At 37.6% G+C, this 13528-nt stretch overlaps 2 protein-coding genes across 2 annotated transcripts in view; both read left to right on the top strand.

Annotated features, from left to right (window-relative positions):
- Positions 1-754: 754 nt before the first annotated feature.
- Positions 755-12967, top strand: LOC134383518 (torsin-1A-interacting protein 2). Its single transcript, XM_063104648.1, has 2 exons — positions 755-843; positions 10417-12967. Exon 2 carries the CDS (start codon positions 11092-11094, stop codon positions 11485-11487), a length of 396 nt encoding a protein of 131 aa, XP_062960718.1. The 5' UTR covers positions 755-843; positions 10417-11091; the 3' UTR covers positions 11488-12967.
- LOC134383517 (torsin-1A-interacting protein 2-like) overlaps positions 755-13528 on the top strand; it is a 28646-nt gene continuing 15872 nt past the window's right edge. The window contains exon 1 of the mRNA XM_063104647.1: positions 755-843. The gene's annotated coding sequence lies outside the window, so the exon portion shown is untranslated. The remainder of the gene's footprint in view (positions 844-13528) is intronic.

Genomic DNA, 13528 nt, shown 5'->3' with positions numbered 1-13528 from the left:
GGAAAAAAATGAGGAAAGGGAAAGGGAGATTTACATGAGTAGATGTCTTTGTTGTCTTGAACTGGTGTAGCTCAGAAATAGGAATTTAGACCTACTTGACTTTGCACCTAACCGGTTATATTTCTTGGGTAAATTGCTTGCCATCTCTCAGTTTTCACATTTATACAATTAATAGGTCAAACAAATAGCTGTTTTTCATCATTTACTACTATCATTTAACAGACACACTACATACATCATCTCATTTACTCACAACAACCTTATGAGTTATGTAACTTTGTCCCCACTTGACACATGAACAACCTGAGGTTTAGATTAAGCAACTCTTTTGAGGACACGCTCTTAGTAATGGCAGAGGCCGGGTTTCAAGTCATGTTTAACAGGTATTTGCCAGTATCAGTACTGCCTCTCACTGTGTGGGTCTCACGGGTTCTTCGAGTCTATGAATTTCAGGTCATTATAAGGGTCAGGGTGGTCAGACGTCTTGCAGAGTTGCCTGCAGTCCCCTCAGATGTCAGTATGAGAACTCGAGGACATCTGTTCGGTTCCGTGCACTCACCACGCTCCTCCCCTTGCTGGCTGGGCAGTAGTGGATAAGGTGTATGGGGGGGAAGGGGGGAGAAGGGAGGAGGCGGGGCAAGGCGGGGCAAGGGGACTACCAATCCCAGCATTCCGCGGGCGCCTCCCAGCGGAGGTCGCCATCACGTGGGCGGGGACCCGGGCGACATTCGGCAGCGGTGGCGGTGGCGGCCGTGGGTTGCAGCTGGACGTTCTGGGCAGAGGAAATTCCCGAAGGGCTTCTCAGATATTGACAGTTCTGCGATTTAAACCCCGCTATAGTTTGTAAGTAAACAAATGAACATACAACTTTTTCTATGTTTTGTTATTTTAACTAACTTCTCCTTTCAAAGGTGTTTAAGAAACAGTCCCTCCCCGCCCCCACCTTCCTACCGCACAAACAGTAAACGAGGTAGATTGGGAAATATATTTTTTGGAGTAAAAAAGGAACAGAATCTTATAAACATTAAACGGATTAAGGTGGGAGCAACATTTTGATTGGACTTTAAGATGAAAACCAGAATTCCTTTAAGGTTCGAAATACAAAGGAGAAATCTTAGTAGTGCAGGTGGCGATTACTTTTCCTCCGTGCTTAACAGGATCCCAACATTCATCTTAATCCTTAAAAGATAGTTGTTGGTTTTTTTTCAAAGTAAGCCTTAATGGTGCTAAAAAGGACAAAGTTTGAAGGTTTTGTAATACCCTATAATTACTATTTTGCTTACGTATAATATGCTCGTATGTGCCCTGCTCTCGATAGTATTTCGTACCCGATGAAATACCTTTTTTTCACACCTTTTCCTTCTTTGAACAAATTCTATAGTACTATCTGCCAGTAGTGCTTAATTTTTAGACCTTATACTGTTACACAGATCCAGAAATGAGTTATCTTAGTCTAATTAAATTTACTGGTTTTGTTTTTATCTGTCTTTAGGGCTTAAGACATTTTATTTTGGATCTTTGTGAGAGATCCTTCCATGTCTTTATTTTTTTAAGAATTAAGGCTGTGGCAGCTATTCAAATTGATTACTTTTGTTAAAAAATTTATTTTTTAACAAAAATGATTAGCGTATAAATGGCCCTTTAATGAAAAAGGAACCTCATGGTAGAGGAACTGACAGTGTTCTTGGAAGCCTTTGTGTGAATTAGAACAGCTTGAAAAACTAGCATTTACTATGAAAACTTTAAGTGGGAACCTCTCTACAGTAATGTTTTTTATGCAGAATGCAGAGTCCACAACTTGATAATCAGTTTTGCTGCAGGTTTATCATGTAACCTTGGGTGACTCATTTAAGCTCTATTTTACCTAGTTTCTTTCTTACTGTAGAGATAATACTAGCTTAGTATATAAAACTAGAGTTTTATATATTTTCCTTCAGACCTTTACCATAGGTATGCATAATACAGACATAATAAAGTAATTTCAGAATTTAGCTAATTATTTGAGGATTATTGGGTATTTTAATAATGCATTGTATCTTGTACATAATTTATTTTTGTCTAAGAGGCACTTTAAACTGTGTTCCACGGAAATCCACATTTCTTTGAAGTGCCACTTGAATTTCTTAAAAGAAAGTTTGCTCAGAGAAGCTTTGTCTGCTTTATCAGTTTGAGGTTGTACCCTAAGCCAACTGTGAAAGCACATAAACATTGAGGTTCTACAACCTTCAAAAAAATTTTAAATAATAAAGAATTGGCTGTTTTGTTTTAGAATTTAGAATTTTAATTGTGTTTAAATTTCATTAATATTCTATGTCTTATAAACTACTTATTAAACTGTATCCTACAGAGGTAATTCATTGTGGTGATTATGTTTTATAAATTTTGCACAGAAAATCAAGCATTTTTGAGTAAGAAAGGATGTCTCTAACATTGTTTATGAGCATGAACTTTGGAGTCAGAGCTGGGTTTGAATTCTTCTTATGTCACTGCATGACTTTGCCAGGTTACTTTATCACTCCTAGCCCATTTTCTCATCAGTAAAGGGGAGATTCATGGGATCATTTGGAGTATTAAATAGACTAGTTTAAGGGCTCAGTTAAGTGGAAACTGTCATTACTGATTGGGTTACTTTCCTCTTTTCTAATATTAAAGGAGTTGGCTCATGATTTTGGTAATCAAAATAGAAATGAAGAAAATTCCCCTATAATTCCACTATAACAGATCAAATTTTATTTATTTATTTTTAATTTTGATTTATCAATATATAGTGTAGTTGATTTTCAAGTCCCTTTACCAATTCCTCTTTCCCTCTTCCTCCTTCCGCCCATCAACATCATATCTGTTCACTTGTCTTAACAAGTTCAAGGAATTGTTGTGATTGTTGTGTCTTCTTCCCCACTCTCCCCCCGCACCGTTTGTATATTTATTTATTTATTTATTTTTAGCTTCCACAAATAAGTGAGAACATGTGGTATTTTTCTTTCTGTGCCTGACTTATTTCACTTAATGTAATTTTTTTCTAAGTCCATCCATGTTGCTGTAGATGGTAGTATTTCATTCTTTTTTATAGCTGAGTAAGTATTCTATTGTGTAGATATACCACATTTTATTTATCCACTCATCTGATGATGGACATTTGGGCTAGTTCCAACTCTTGGCTATTATAAATAGTGCTGCAGTAAACACTGGAGTACAGGTATCCCTTCGACATGATGATTTCCATTCCTCTGGGTATATTCCCAGCAGTGGGATAGCTGGGTCATATGGTAGATCTATCTGTAATTGCTTGAGGAACCTCCATACCAATTTTCCATAAAGGCTGCACCATTTTGCAGTCCTACCAATAATGTATGAGGGTTCCTTTTTCTCTGCAACCTCACGAGCATTTTTTTTTATATATTTCCCTTCAGCCCTTGACCATAATGTATATATAATGTAGATGTGGTAACATTTTCATAAAAAGTCAAATTTAAAGCTTTAGTTTGTTAACTTTTGAGGATTCTATTTTAATTATATAAATAGAGCCGTCTGGTTCTGCCTTTGTTCTGATCTACTGGTGAAGGAGCAACAGAACTTTCCTTTAGTGCAGTTCCCACTTGCTTTCCCCATTCCAAAAAATAAAACCTCTAGTTGTACTTTCATTTAATAATTCAAATAATAATAATAAAACAGTTTTTGAGGGCTTCTTTTGTGTCCCCTTAGTGGTATGTGTTGCATATGATCTCATTTAACCTTCACACTACTACTTTTATTTAGGTAGTGTTATTCCATTTTGTGGTTAAAAAAAACCCGAAGGTGTAGAGAGAAAGTTCACTGTGGCAGAAGCTGTAGCAGTCATTCAGGCCTAGGTAGTCTAACTTTAGAGGACAGTGTATTGGGTTCTATATTTGTAGATTCTCTATATGGATATCTATCCATATGCATACATATAGGTTCATAGATATAGGCAGGAGTCAATCCTGGAGACTCACAACTTCTTTGTATAAAAGTAACAGTATTTATACTTTACAACTATTTTGACCACCAGATTTTTAAAAAATTTTGTAGGAAAACAATAAGAATGAGTGTTGATGCTTTGACAGTTGAGGCCATTTACCTATAGTAAATGACAGTAGACATGGTGCAGAGGAGTGGTCAAGACTTAGAAATTTAGTTTTAAACACAGACACAAATACCTAAGCTTGGCACCAGGTCTGACTGTTGAAGGCTGCATATTAACCTTAAAGGTTTGGCTGCTGGTGTTTTAAATTGAAACTGTAGACAGAATTTGAACCATGGACTTTTGGTCCATTAGGGCAATATAGATGGAAATGTACCAGTCAGTTTTTAAACCAGTTCTTCTTCTTTATGCTCTCCACCCCCAAAAAGTACATGCCCCACCCCCCAAAAAAACAACGTGTGTGTGTGTGTGTGTGTGTGTGTGTGTGTGTGTGTGTGTGTGTGTGTGTGTGTGTGTGTGTGAGAGAGACACCTGTTTTGTTTATCAGTTCCTGGGGTGAGAGAGAGGAGAACATTCTTTAGCTGTTTTCTAACCTAGGATCATATCAGCTAATCTGTTGTTCTTAAGAGGGAACAGTATGTATGCTAAATAGTACTGAAGGTAGTCATCCACCTGCCTTCTCAGGAATCCCAAGACGTTGCCAAATTAAAAGTAGTTTTTCACAAAACAAAGTGAAGGCTTTTTTCAGGAGCATTTATTTTTATAATGTATTTTCAACGGAGTTATTTTACATTATGTGAATTAAAACACAAGAGTGATTCCTTTTTTATATACTCTCTAATCTCCCATTATCTAATTTCAGAACTAGTTATGAAATAGGAAGCTCTTAAGATTTCACTTTGTGTATGAAACTTATTGGAGAAGCTGTTTCATACAAAAAGTTGACAATTATGATTATGATTATTATTTTTTTTTAAAGGATCCGAACCCATGGCCTTGGTGTTCTCAGCACTGCACTCTCCTGAGTGAGCCACAGGCCGGCCCCAACAATTATGATTATTGATGAGCCTTACAATGTAATATTTTATGGAAGAAAATATTTAAAATGGGAATTCAAGAGAGCTTAAAGCATTTGTATTTTTTCTGTGTGCCTATCTTTTGATTTTATATATCATATGAGGAGTTGGTTGAGGCTGCAGTCTACGGGATATTGTCTAGGAAAGTCACCCCAATCCTGACTCAGTCTGAAACTTGATTATTATGCTACCACTGAAAAGAACAAGGAAATTTTTCTCTGTCAAAGGCAGATCTGATCTCATATGCTAACATCCATTCAGGAAATAGCAAAGAATGAAACAGAATCAGAATATTTAGAAAAAGTAATTATTATGTATAAAGCTGCCATGGTTAGTTGATGTAAGTTTCTAAATAGAGCTGCACTTTGTATTTTGTTGTGAAAGTGCCATTTTCCTAAGTTTTCTTCTAATAAAGTTTAAGGAAGAAATAAATTTACTTTAGTTCCCACACACACAAAAAAACCTGATTTATAATTTCTTTTGTGTAGCATTTGTTCTTTAAACTTTGGTTTTTGTCTACTATTTTTGATCAGCAGGTTTGTGTGAAAATACAGGAATTCTAGCTTTTTCTATGGGCCTTTCTAAATTTCCTAAGATCTCAACAGGCCACCTTTTTTATATTCATCTACAAGCCTAACCTTCACCTAAAGCGTTGGTTCCGATCTGGATTCCCTGGACATTGAAAATTCCTGAAAGGTTGTTCTCTGTGTATCCATAGTACTTGGCATTGGGCCTCTGACATGGTGGTTTCCTCAGTAACTTAAATAATTATGTTTAATAATCAGTAGAGTAATGGTAGTTCACAAGGTTTTTTTCAGCATTTCTAAAAGCCTAGTGATAGTCATATGTTTACCTTAAATCAACTGCTTTTGACTTAAGCTAATGGAGTTGAGAAGGAATCAGATTCAGGATATCTAAATCTCTCCAAGTTTATGATATGCGCATTTCAAATGTTATATCTAATTTAAAATATTCAAAGTTTCTAAACCAAGGCTACTAACATTAGCTTTTTGTTTTATTAGAAGTTCTCCTTGGTAAATCTACATGTCTGATTAATAAAAATGAGAAAATTAAATGATTACAAGAGTGCAGATTGTTTGGATATCTTTCCAAAATGAGATTGTGTGTGTGTGTGTGTGTGTGTGTGTGTGTGTGTGTGTGTGTGTGTGTGTGTGTGTGTGTGTGTGTGTGTGTGTGTGTGTGTGTGTGTGTGTGTGTGTGTGTGTGTGTGTGTGTGTGTGTGTGTGTGTGTGTGTATGGCTAATGGTTCTAACCCATTTCAGATTCCTTTGAGAGTCTGAAAGTTTGTACCCTCTTTCTGGAGAAAATGCACATATATACATAAAACTTATCACATGTAATTTCAGGGGATTCAGGACCCCCTGAAACCTATCCCGAATCTTTTTGTGTGGAAGTGGAAAATTATGAAGGGTGATTTCCTCCACCCCCACCCTAATATATACATAGAATTGAAGAGTATCCTGTAGCTTTGTAAACAGCTTGTGAAATAGCTTTCTAAAGCTTAACAGTCGCTGCTTCAGAAAGTCATATCTTATCCTGGTTAAGGGTCCAGGCTCTGGAACCAGTCTGTCTGGATTAAAATCTGGTTTCTCTACAACTACCTGTATGACATTCGGCAAGTTGCTTAACTCTCTGTTTTGTTAACTGTAAAATGGAGGTAATAATCCCTCACTGGATTATTGTAAAGATTAAAATGACTTAATACACATACAGTGTTTAGAACAGAAAGTTGCACTCCATGCTAGCTGTTATTACTGTTATCTAACAGACATGGGTTACTGTGTTCTGTTGAATACTTGGCCAAGTGAGGTTCTCTGGACTGCAACTTGCGTGGAGGACAGTTGACTTCTAATTTGCCCAAAGGCGCCACCTGAAATAACAACATCCCTACACACAGATTCGTGCCATCAAGGAGTATAAACTCTCTTTTTCATACCAGTATTAGGTAGGCCTCTCTTACCTTATTTCTGTGAAGAGATGGTTGCTTACAATTTTATAAGGAAAAAAAGATCCGTATACTTCTTTTTATTTTTATTTTATTTTATTTTTTAAAGATGACCGTAAGGGGATCTTAACCCTTGACTTGGTGTTGTTAGCACCACGCTCACCCAATGAGCAACCGGCCATCCCTATATGAGATCCAAACCCATGGCCTTGGTGTTATCAGCACCGCACTCTCCCGAGTGAGCCACGGGCCAGCCCCAAGATCCGTATACTTCTGTAGGGCTACTCTTTATCTCAATCTGTCAGTCGCCTTTTTTGCCTATGAGCTGAATAACTCCTGCTGCTCTTCTTGTCCACAGTGTGAAAGTTTGGTTTTGCCTATTAATCTCTTTCTCTGTCTGATTCCTATTTCCAGTCTACTCTTTTTTTTAAGTTATAAAATGTTGAATAGAGATACTATAAGCTATTAGGATTCTTGTATCTCCATTGAATTAAAGGAAAAAAAAACTAGTTATCTTTGAAATTCTTTGAATGCCCTCCCATCCCATCCCCTTCCCTCTCCCATCAGAGGTAATAATTATCCTGAGTTTTGTGCTTATCCTTCTTTTCTTTTTAGCCCTATTGCATATTTATCCCTAAATAATATATTAATTTTATATGCTTTTGAAACTTTATGTAAATGGAAAGTTTATATAAGAATTGTGCATGTGTTTGTATTTTTTTGCTACTTGATTTTTTTTAGCTCAACCTTCTTATACATTGAGTGTCATCTATGTTTATATGTATAGTATTCCACTGTATGACAATACCTTGATTTATTTATCCATTCTACCATTCATGGACATTTTGGCTGTTATTTTGCTATTACACAGTGCTACCACAAATATTTTTATTCGTGTTTTTAAATGCACACGTGCAAGTTTCTCTGGGACATATGCTTAAGAGTGGAATTGCTGAGTTATAGGAATTACACGTCTTCAGTTTTACTGGATAATGCCAAGTTTATTCCAAAAGTGGTTGTACTGATTTACACTTGTATCATTAGAGTATAAGGATTAAAGTTGCTTTTTTTTCTTGCCGTTTATCCAAATAATATTTATCAGGTACTTATAGCAGTAAATAAAAAGACAAAAAGTCCTTCTGTCAGGGAGTTTATATTTTAGTGGAGGAAAATATGTAAAATGTATAATATAACAAAATGGTGCATGTTTTATGGGGAAAAAAAATAAAGCAAGAGGAGTGGGTGTCATCTCACTGTTAGAGTCATATGGTGGGTTTGAGTCTAAGGTTATGAAGTATAACCAAGAAGTCCTGGGCTTCATGTAGTGATTGACATGAACAGAGACTAAGGTATGAGATTGCTCCGGGTGCTTTCAAGCAGGTAATGGTAGTGAAACTGAATGTGAGGGTATGGGGGGTGGGTGGGAATCTTGCCAGGAGCATTTCTGGGGCCCCTTGCTTCACTCCTACTTCCCTAGTAGTGATAAGACTAAAGAATGAGAGAGGCTGCTGGTAATGGGTGATATTATTCTAAGCACTTGGAGCTCTGGGCCTCCTTTTGACTCTCACCCTTAGTGGGTTGAAGGACCCAGAAGAAGGTCAGCCTCTCTGGAACACAAGGAACAGTGGAGTTCTCTTAATTCAGGAATACTTGGAGCTCTGGTGCTTGCTTGACTTTCAAAGTGGGAGAAATGAAGATTAGGGGAAGGGTGGAGTTATTCTGAGCACTTGGAGCTTTAGGGCTTTCTCTTAATTCCTGCCAGTGGAGATGTGGAGGCCTGGGGGAGGGGGGTGGTTTTGCCTAGAGTATGTAGAGCCCTTGTTGTCAAACTTGGTAATTTTGTGTCAGTCTGGTGGATGTGAAATCATATCTTACTGTGCTTTTAACTGTGTTTCCCTAATTTCACTATAAAAATCCAGAATTCCATATCTTTTAAATATGAGACTTAGTCATATTACTCTACTTTTATCTTCTGTATTTAATGAGCTCAATAATTGTGGAGGTTTTGTCATCCATGTTTACCATGACTAAACACCCAAGTTTTAATTCAGCAATTGAAATCTTTACTCTGGTAGGTCTTGTCAACAGACCCTCAGGGAAATCTATCACACCCTATGTTATCACCACCAAGCATAAGGCCATTGAGTCAGGAACCCTACTTTTTGTCTGCTCTGCCCAAGGAGCCAAATTGGTCGCCCTCACCCATTGTTACCTGACCTCAAAAAACACATCAATAAATCTACACTGACTTTATTTCACCTCCTTTGGGGCTCCCATCAAAATATGAGCCCCATGTTGTAGCACTGTCAGAGGCTCTTCAGTTGCCTTTTAAATGTGCTGTTTTAAAATCTGGTACTGATAGTCTGTAAGGAAGATGCTTGGACCGCAAGGAGCTATTCTGGGATCTGCACTGCTAGTAAGTGGCTGATGACACTGTAAACTGGATCAATCACTGAGTTCAGAGACTGAGTTGCAATTGAGTGAAAAATAGACAACGAAAGGCTATAACTCCTGCTTTTCAGGTCAGATCTTTATACAGTTTTAATACCTGTGCAGTCCCTAATGTACCTTATTACTCTCACCGGATCAAGTCTCAGAATTTACAAAAAGAATACTAAAGAAAGGCAGTATATATGTTGTACTCTGATGATCTGTGACACTCCCTAGTTTGCCATCTAGTTTCATATGTCCTCCTACCCCACCTTGTTTAGATGTTACATTCAGTGTCATGAAGGGAATGCAAAGATAATGATAGCCTCTGCAAATTTCAACTGATTTACTATGTATTTTCCAAGAATAGCTTAGGAATGTTGCTCAGGGCTATGCCTTTACTTGCCTTCTCAAACTGGCAATGTGCATAAACCTGTAAAGACAGATGTGGGCAATAAGACCCACCCCTCTTGGTTTCTTCAGAAGGATTTCATCCAACTTCCTATGGGTAGCTTTTAAGAGTACTGTGTAATAATTTCATAAGCTTTTTCTGGGATGGATTGAGACCTATAATGGAAAGGCTGTCATCATTAATGTTACCCCACACATTTTGGGAATTCTGTGTATGGCATCAATTTTTATAGAAAAGATATACAAGCGATCTCAGAGTTTTACCAGGCTAAACATTATTATACAAACCTTACTATTATCAAGGTGCAAAAGGAGTAGAAAAAAGAAATACAGTCCTAAAAAGAAAAAAATTGAGCTAGTCCTAGTACAAATGTTAAATGATCCAAAACCCTTCCCTAGTGCCCATATAAGCATAAAGAATAACTCCCAACAGATAAATTGGTTTGAACCCACGTTAAATTGTCATGGGGAAACCTATGAAACAATTCTCATCCACCTTCACTGACCCAAATAATTTCCAAATGCATGTTTCTAGTAATACTGTGAGCAACTGCAAAGCCCATATGAGTCGTCTGAAGTTTTATCATTTGCAGGTATGTGACGCATTCCCAGACCCTCCAACCAACTCATCATCAGCTACTTCTCTGTGACTGGGTCCTGTTTAAGGTCCTCCCAAGACAGACTTCATTGGATCCACGCTCAAGAGGATTCTACCAGGTTTTCCTGATCCCCCTACATCGCTGTAAAGTGCCAAGGCTTTAAGAGTTGGGTACGTGTATTACAACAGCGAGAGTGCCAGCGCCAACAAAAGACCTGTTGGATCTGTCAGCTCCTCTGTTTCACCAAGCAGACATAATAACCTTACCAACAAAGCAGAGTAAGCCAAGTGCCTCTGTGTGACACCACCACCAGCTGATAACGCATAAGAAAAAAATAACTAATTTAAACTAGAGCCTTATCTTTTCTTGAGAAGCTGGGACTTGAAGGAGCTATTCTGGGATCTGTGCTGCTAGTAAGTGACTGATGACACCGTAGACTGGATCAGTCCTTGAGTTCAGAGACTGAGTTGCAACTGAGTGAAAAATAGACAACGAAATCTTGAAGAATTGCACTGAGGTGCAAGCCAAATTTAACCTTCTCCAAGTAATGTTGGTTGAACTGAGAAATTGCTAAACCAGCCTTGTAATAGGACTGGTTATTTGGGTGTCTGTTTGTCATTGTTGCCTCTTACTGTTACATTGCTCCCTGTGTTTTCTTTCTAGGTCCAGATGTTCTCAGATAATTCACATTGCCCTGATTGTGGACAACAGTGGTTTCCTAGTTTAGAACTAGGCCATTGGTTGTACCAAACTGAACTTGTTGAAAATGAATGTTACCAAGTATTCTTAGACCGTATTAACAGAGCTGATTATTGCCCTGAGTGTTATCCTGATAATCCTGCTAATAGAAGCCTTGTTCTTCCTTGGTCTTTCCCACTTGAGTGGGCTCCCCAAAATCTCAGCAGGTGGACCTTTGAAAAAGCTTGCCATCCATTTCTTCTGGGTCCTCCGCTGGTTAGAAAAAGGATACATGAATCCAGAGTAGCTGGTTTTAACCCTGCATTACAGTTAATCTTGACCAGAACAGACAAAACCTTAAACAAAAAACTTGGCCAAAACAAATAACTTTTATAACAGTCAAAATCATAGAGATTCTAGAGGGTTTTGTGCTAGTAGCCCAAGGAAGATGATGGAAAAATAAAACCTTTCTAAATCTGACCCAGACTGTCACTACTTTGGGGAACTGCTTAAATTGTTGGATCTGCTTCCATGGCCTGTTTATATTTTATTCAGCATGAATTCAGTCAGTATTCCAGCCAGACTGTTCATCTAGAACCAGACTAATTCATGTTCCATATGAACGATGTATTTGAACTAGCTTGTCTCTCCTAAAAAGTTTTACAGCTTGATTATTGACATATGACAAGTTCTAGAGGAGGGGAAGCCCCATACTGTGTGCTCCATAATGGTATTTCTAATGATAACTTTTGTGGGACAGTGTTCTTGTTGTAGCTGGATCCTAGATTTTTCCAGTAAATTTTAGTAAGAAATTACCTTGTTCTAAATTCCATCTTTTGTACATTGATCAGTGATAATGATAAATATATATACAATTTATTCATATGTAACTATTTATCATTGGCTCTGTTTGGCCCATCCTCAGTGTGGCTGTGACATTATTGATAACTGGTCACTGTCAGAGAAATCACATTCTGTCAGGCAGCACTTCCATAAGTTACACAAAAACAAGTAGAAATGTCACCTGTCTAGACTTGCTTGGCTCTACTTAAACAAAGACTATCCTATCTTTGTGGTGACTGAACTTAACAATGTCCTCCCCTGGAAATGGAAAAGTACCTACACTATGAGATATATGACGAAAGAAATTATCAAATCTGACTCCATATGTATTATGAACAGTCCAGGGGAAGCATCTTTCTTAGAACTAAGAAGTTCTTGCTAGACATTGGCTACATTCTGTCCTTCTCTTGTTCATGAAAATCATGGAACCAGAATTGGAGTGAAGCACCTTAGAAAAAGCTATTGAAAACATATCAGAGGCCACTGAACAATTTTTAATTTCCACTTAAGACGCCAGGTAATCTAGTGCTTGTGTAGCAGCTCAACAATATTATCAAGGACCCAGGCTCTTTCTGTCCTTACCTTCTGGGAGCCTTACCATGTTTGCTCTTTGTCCTCATGGTTGTTTCGTCAGTGAGTACAATGTGGCTTGTTACTGCACCAGATATTTCAATCCCAACCAAAAGCTGGAAGTAGGGAGCAAAAGGCTTTCTTCTTACAGCTCATTAGAAGGTACTGGTTCACAAGGGAGCCTGGGAAAGCCTGGCAAAGGGGAATGGGATTGACATTGCCTGGATAGGGCACATTGCCTCCACTGAAAAAATCAGGGCTCTTTTAGGAAGTAAGAAGTGGGAGATGAATAGCTGTTGGTATGGAACAAATCATACTTGCCACATGTGAAACCTAAATTTATTTGTTTGTATAAAGAATGTACCACAGAGATCCACCTTGTATCTGCCTTATGTCTATTACGATGGAGTTTCTCTCCTGCTATATTGCTGAATAAACTGTGTGGACTGCTAAATTGAGTGAAGACTAGTTAATCATTAAAAACTCCTTCACTATAGTAAAGCTCTTCCTAAAAAAGTGAAAATTTACTTTGATATACTGCTTTTGAAGATGGTATTATGATCAATATTATTGTCTCCTAATTTTTTTCTATTACGAGAATGCTTTATGCTACAAGGATACATACTAAGAAACATTCTGCATGTGTGAAATTTTAAGTATCAGCAAAATAGAGAAGGGCTTTGTTTTTATTTTAACAAAATCTCTCCTTTAAATAGGTCAAATTAAAAGGATTTATGCCATTGATTTCTCAAATCAATACCTAAGCAATACCAGGGAGAGCTTGTAAAAAATGCAGGTTTTTTGGTATACTATAGAAATTTTGGTTCCTTGGGTTACTTGTAGGGCCCAGGAATCTGCATATTATATAAATAGCACCTCAGGAGATTCTTATGCAGGTGCTCTGTGGACCATATTTAGGAAATACTAGCGGCAGATCCACAGTGTTTACTTATCTGGCGTAAAAGGATGGGAGCTGAGTACTTGTAATACTGCAAAGTAATAATATTTACTGTAC

This window comes from Cynocephalus volans, chromosome 8 (assembly GCF_027409185.1).
Source record: "Cynocephalus volans isolate mCynVol1 chromosome 8, mCynVol1.pri, whole genome shotgun sequence".
In the NCBI taxonomy this organism is placed as follows: Eukaryota; Metazoa; Chordata; class Mammalia; order Dermoptera; family Cynocephalidae; genus Cynocephalus; species Cynocephalus volans.
Note: the sequence above shows the minus strand (reverse complement) of the source record. Positions and strands in the feature narration are given on the sequence as shown.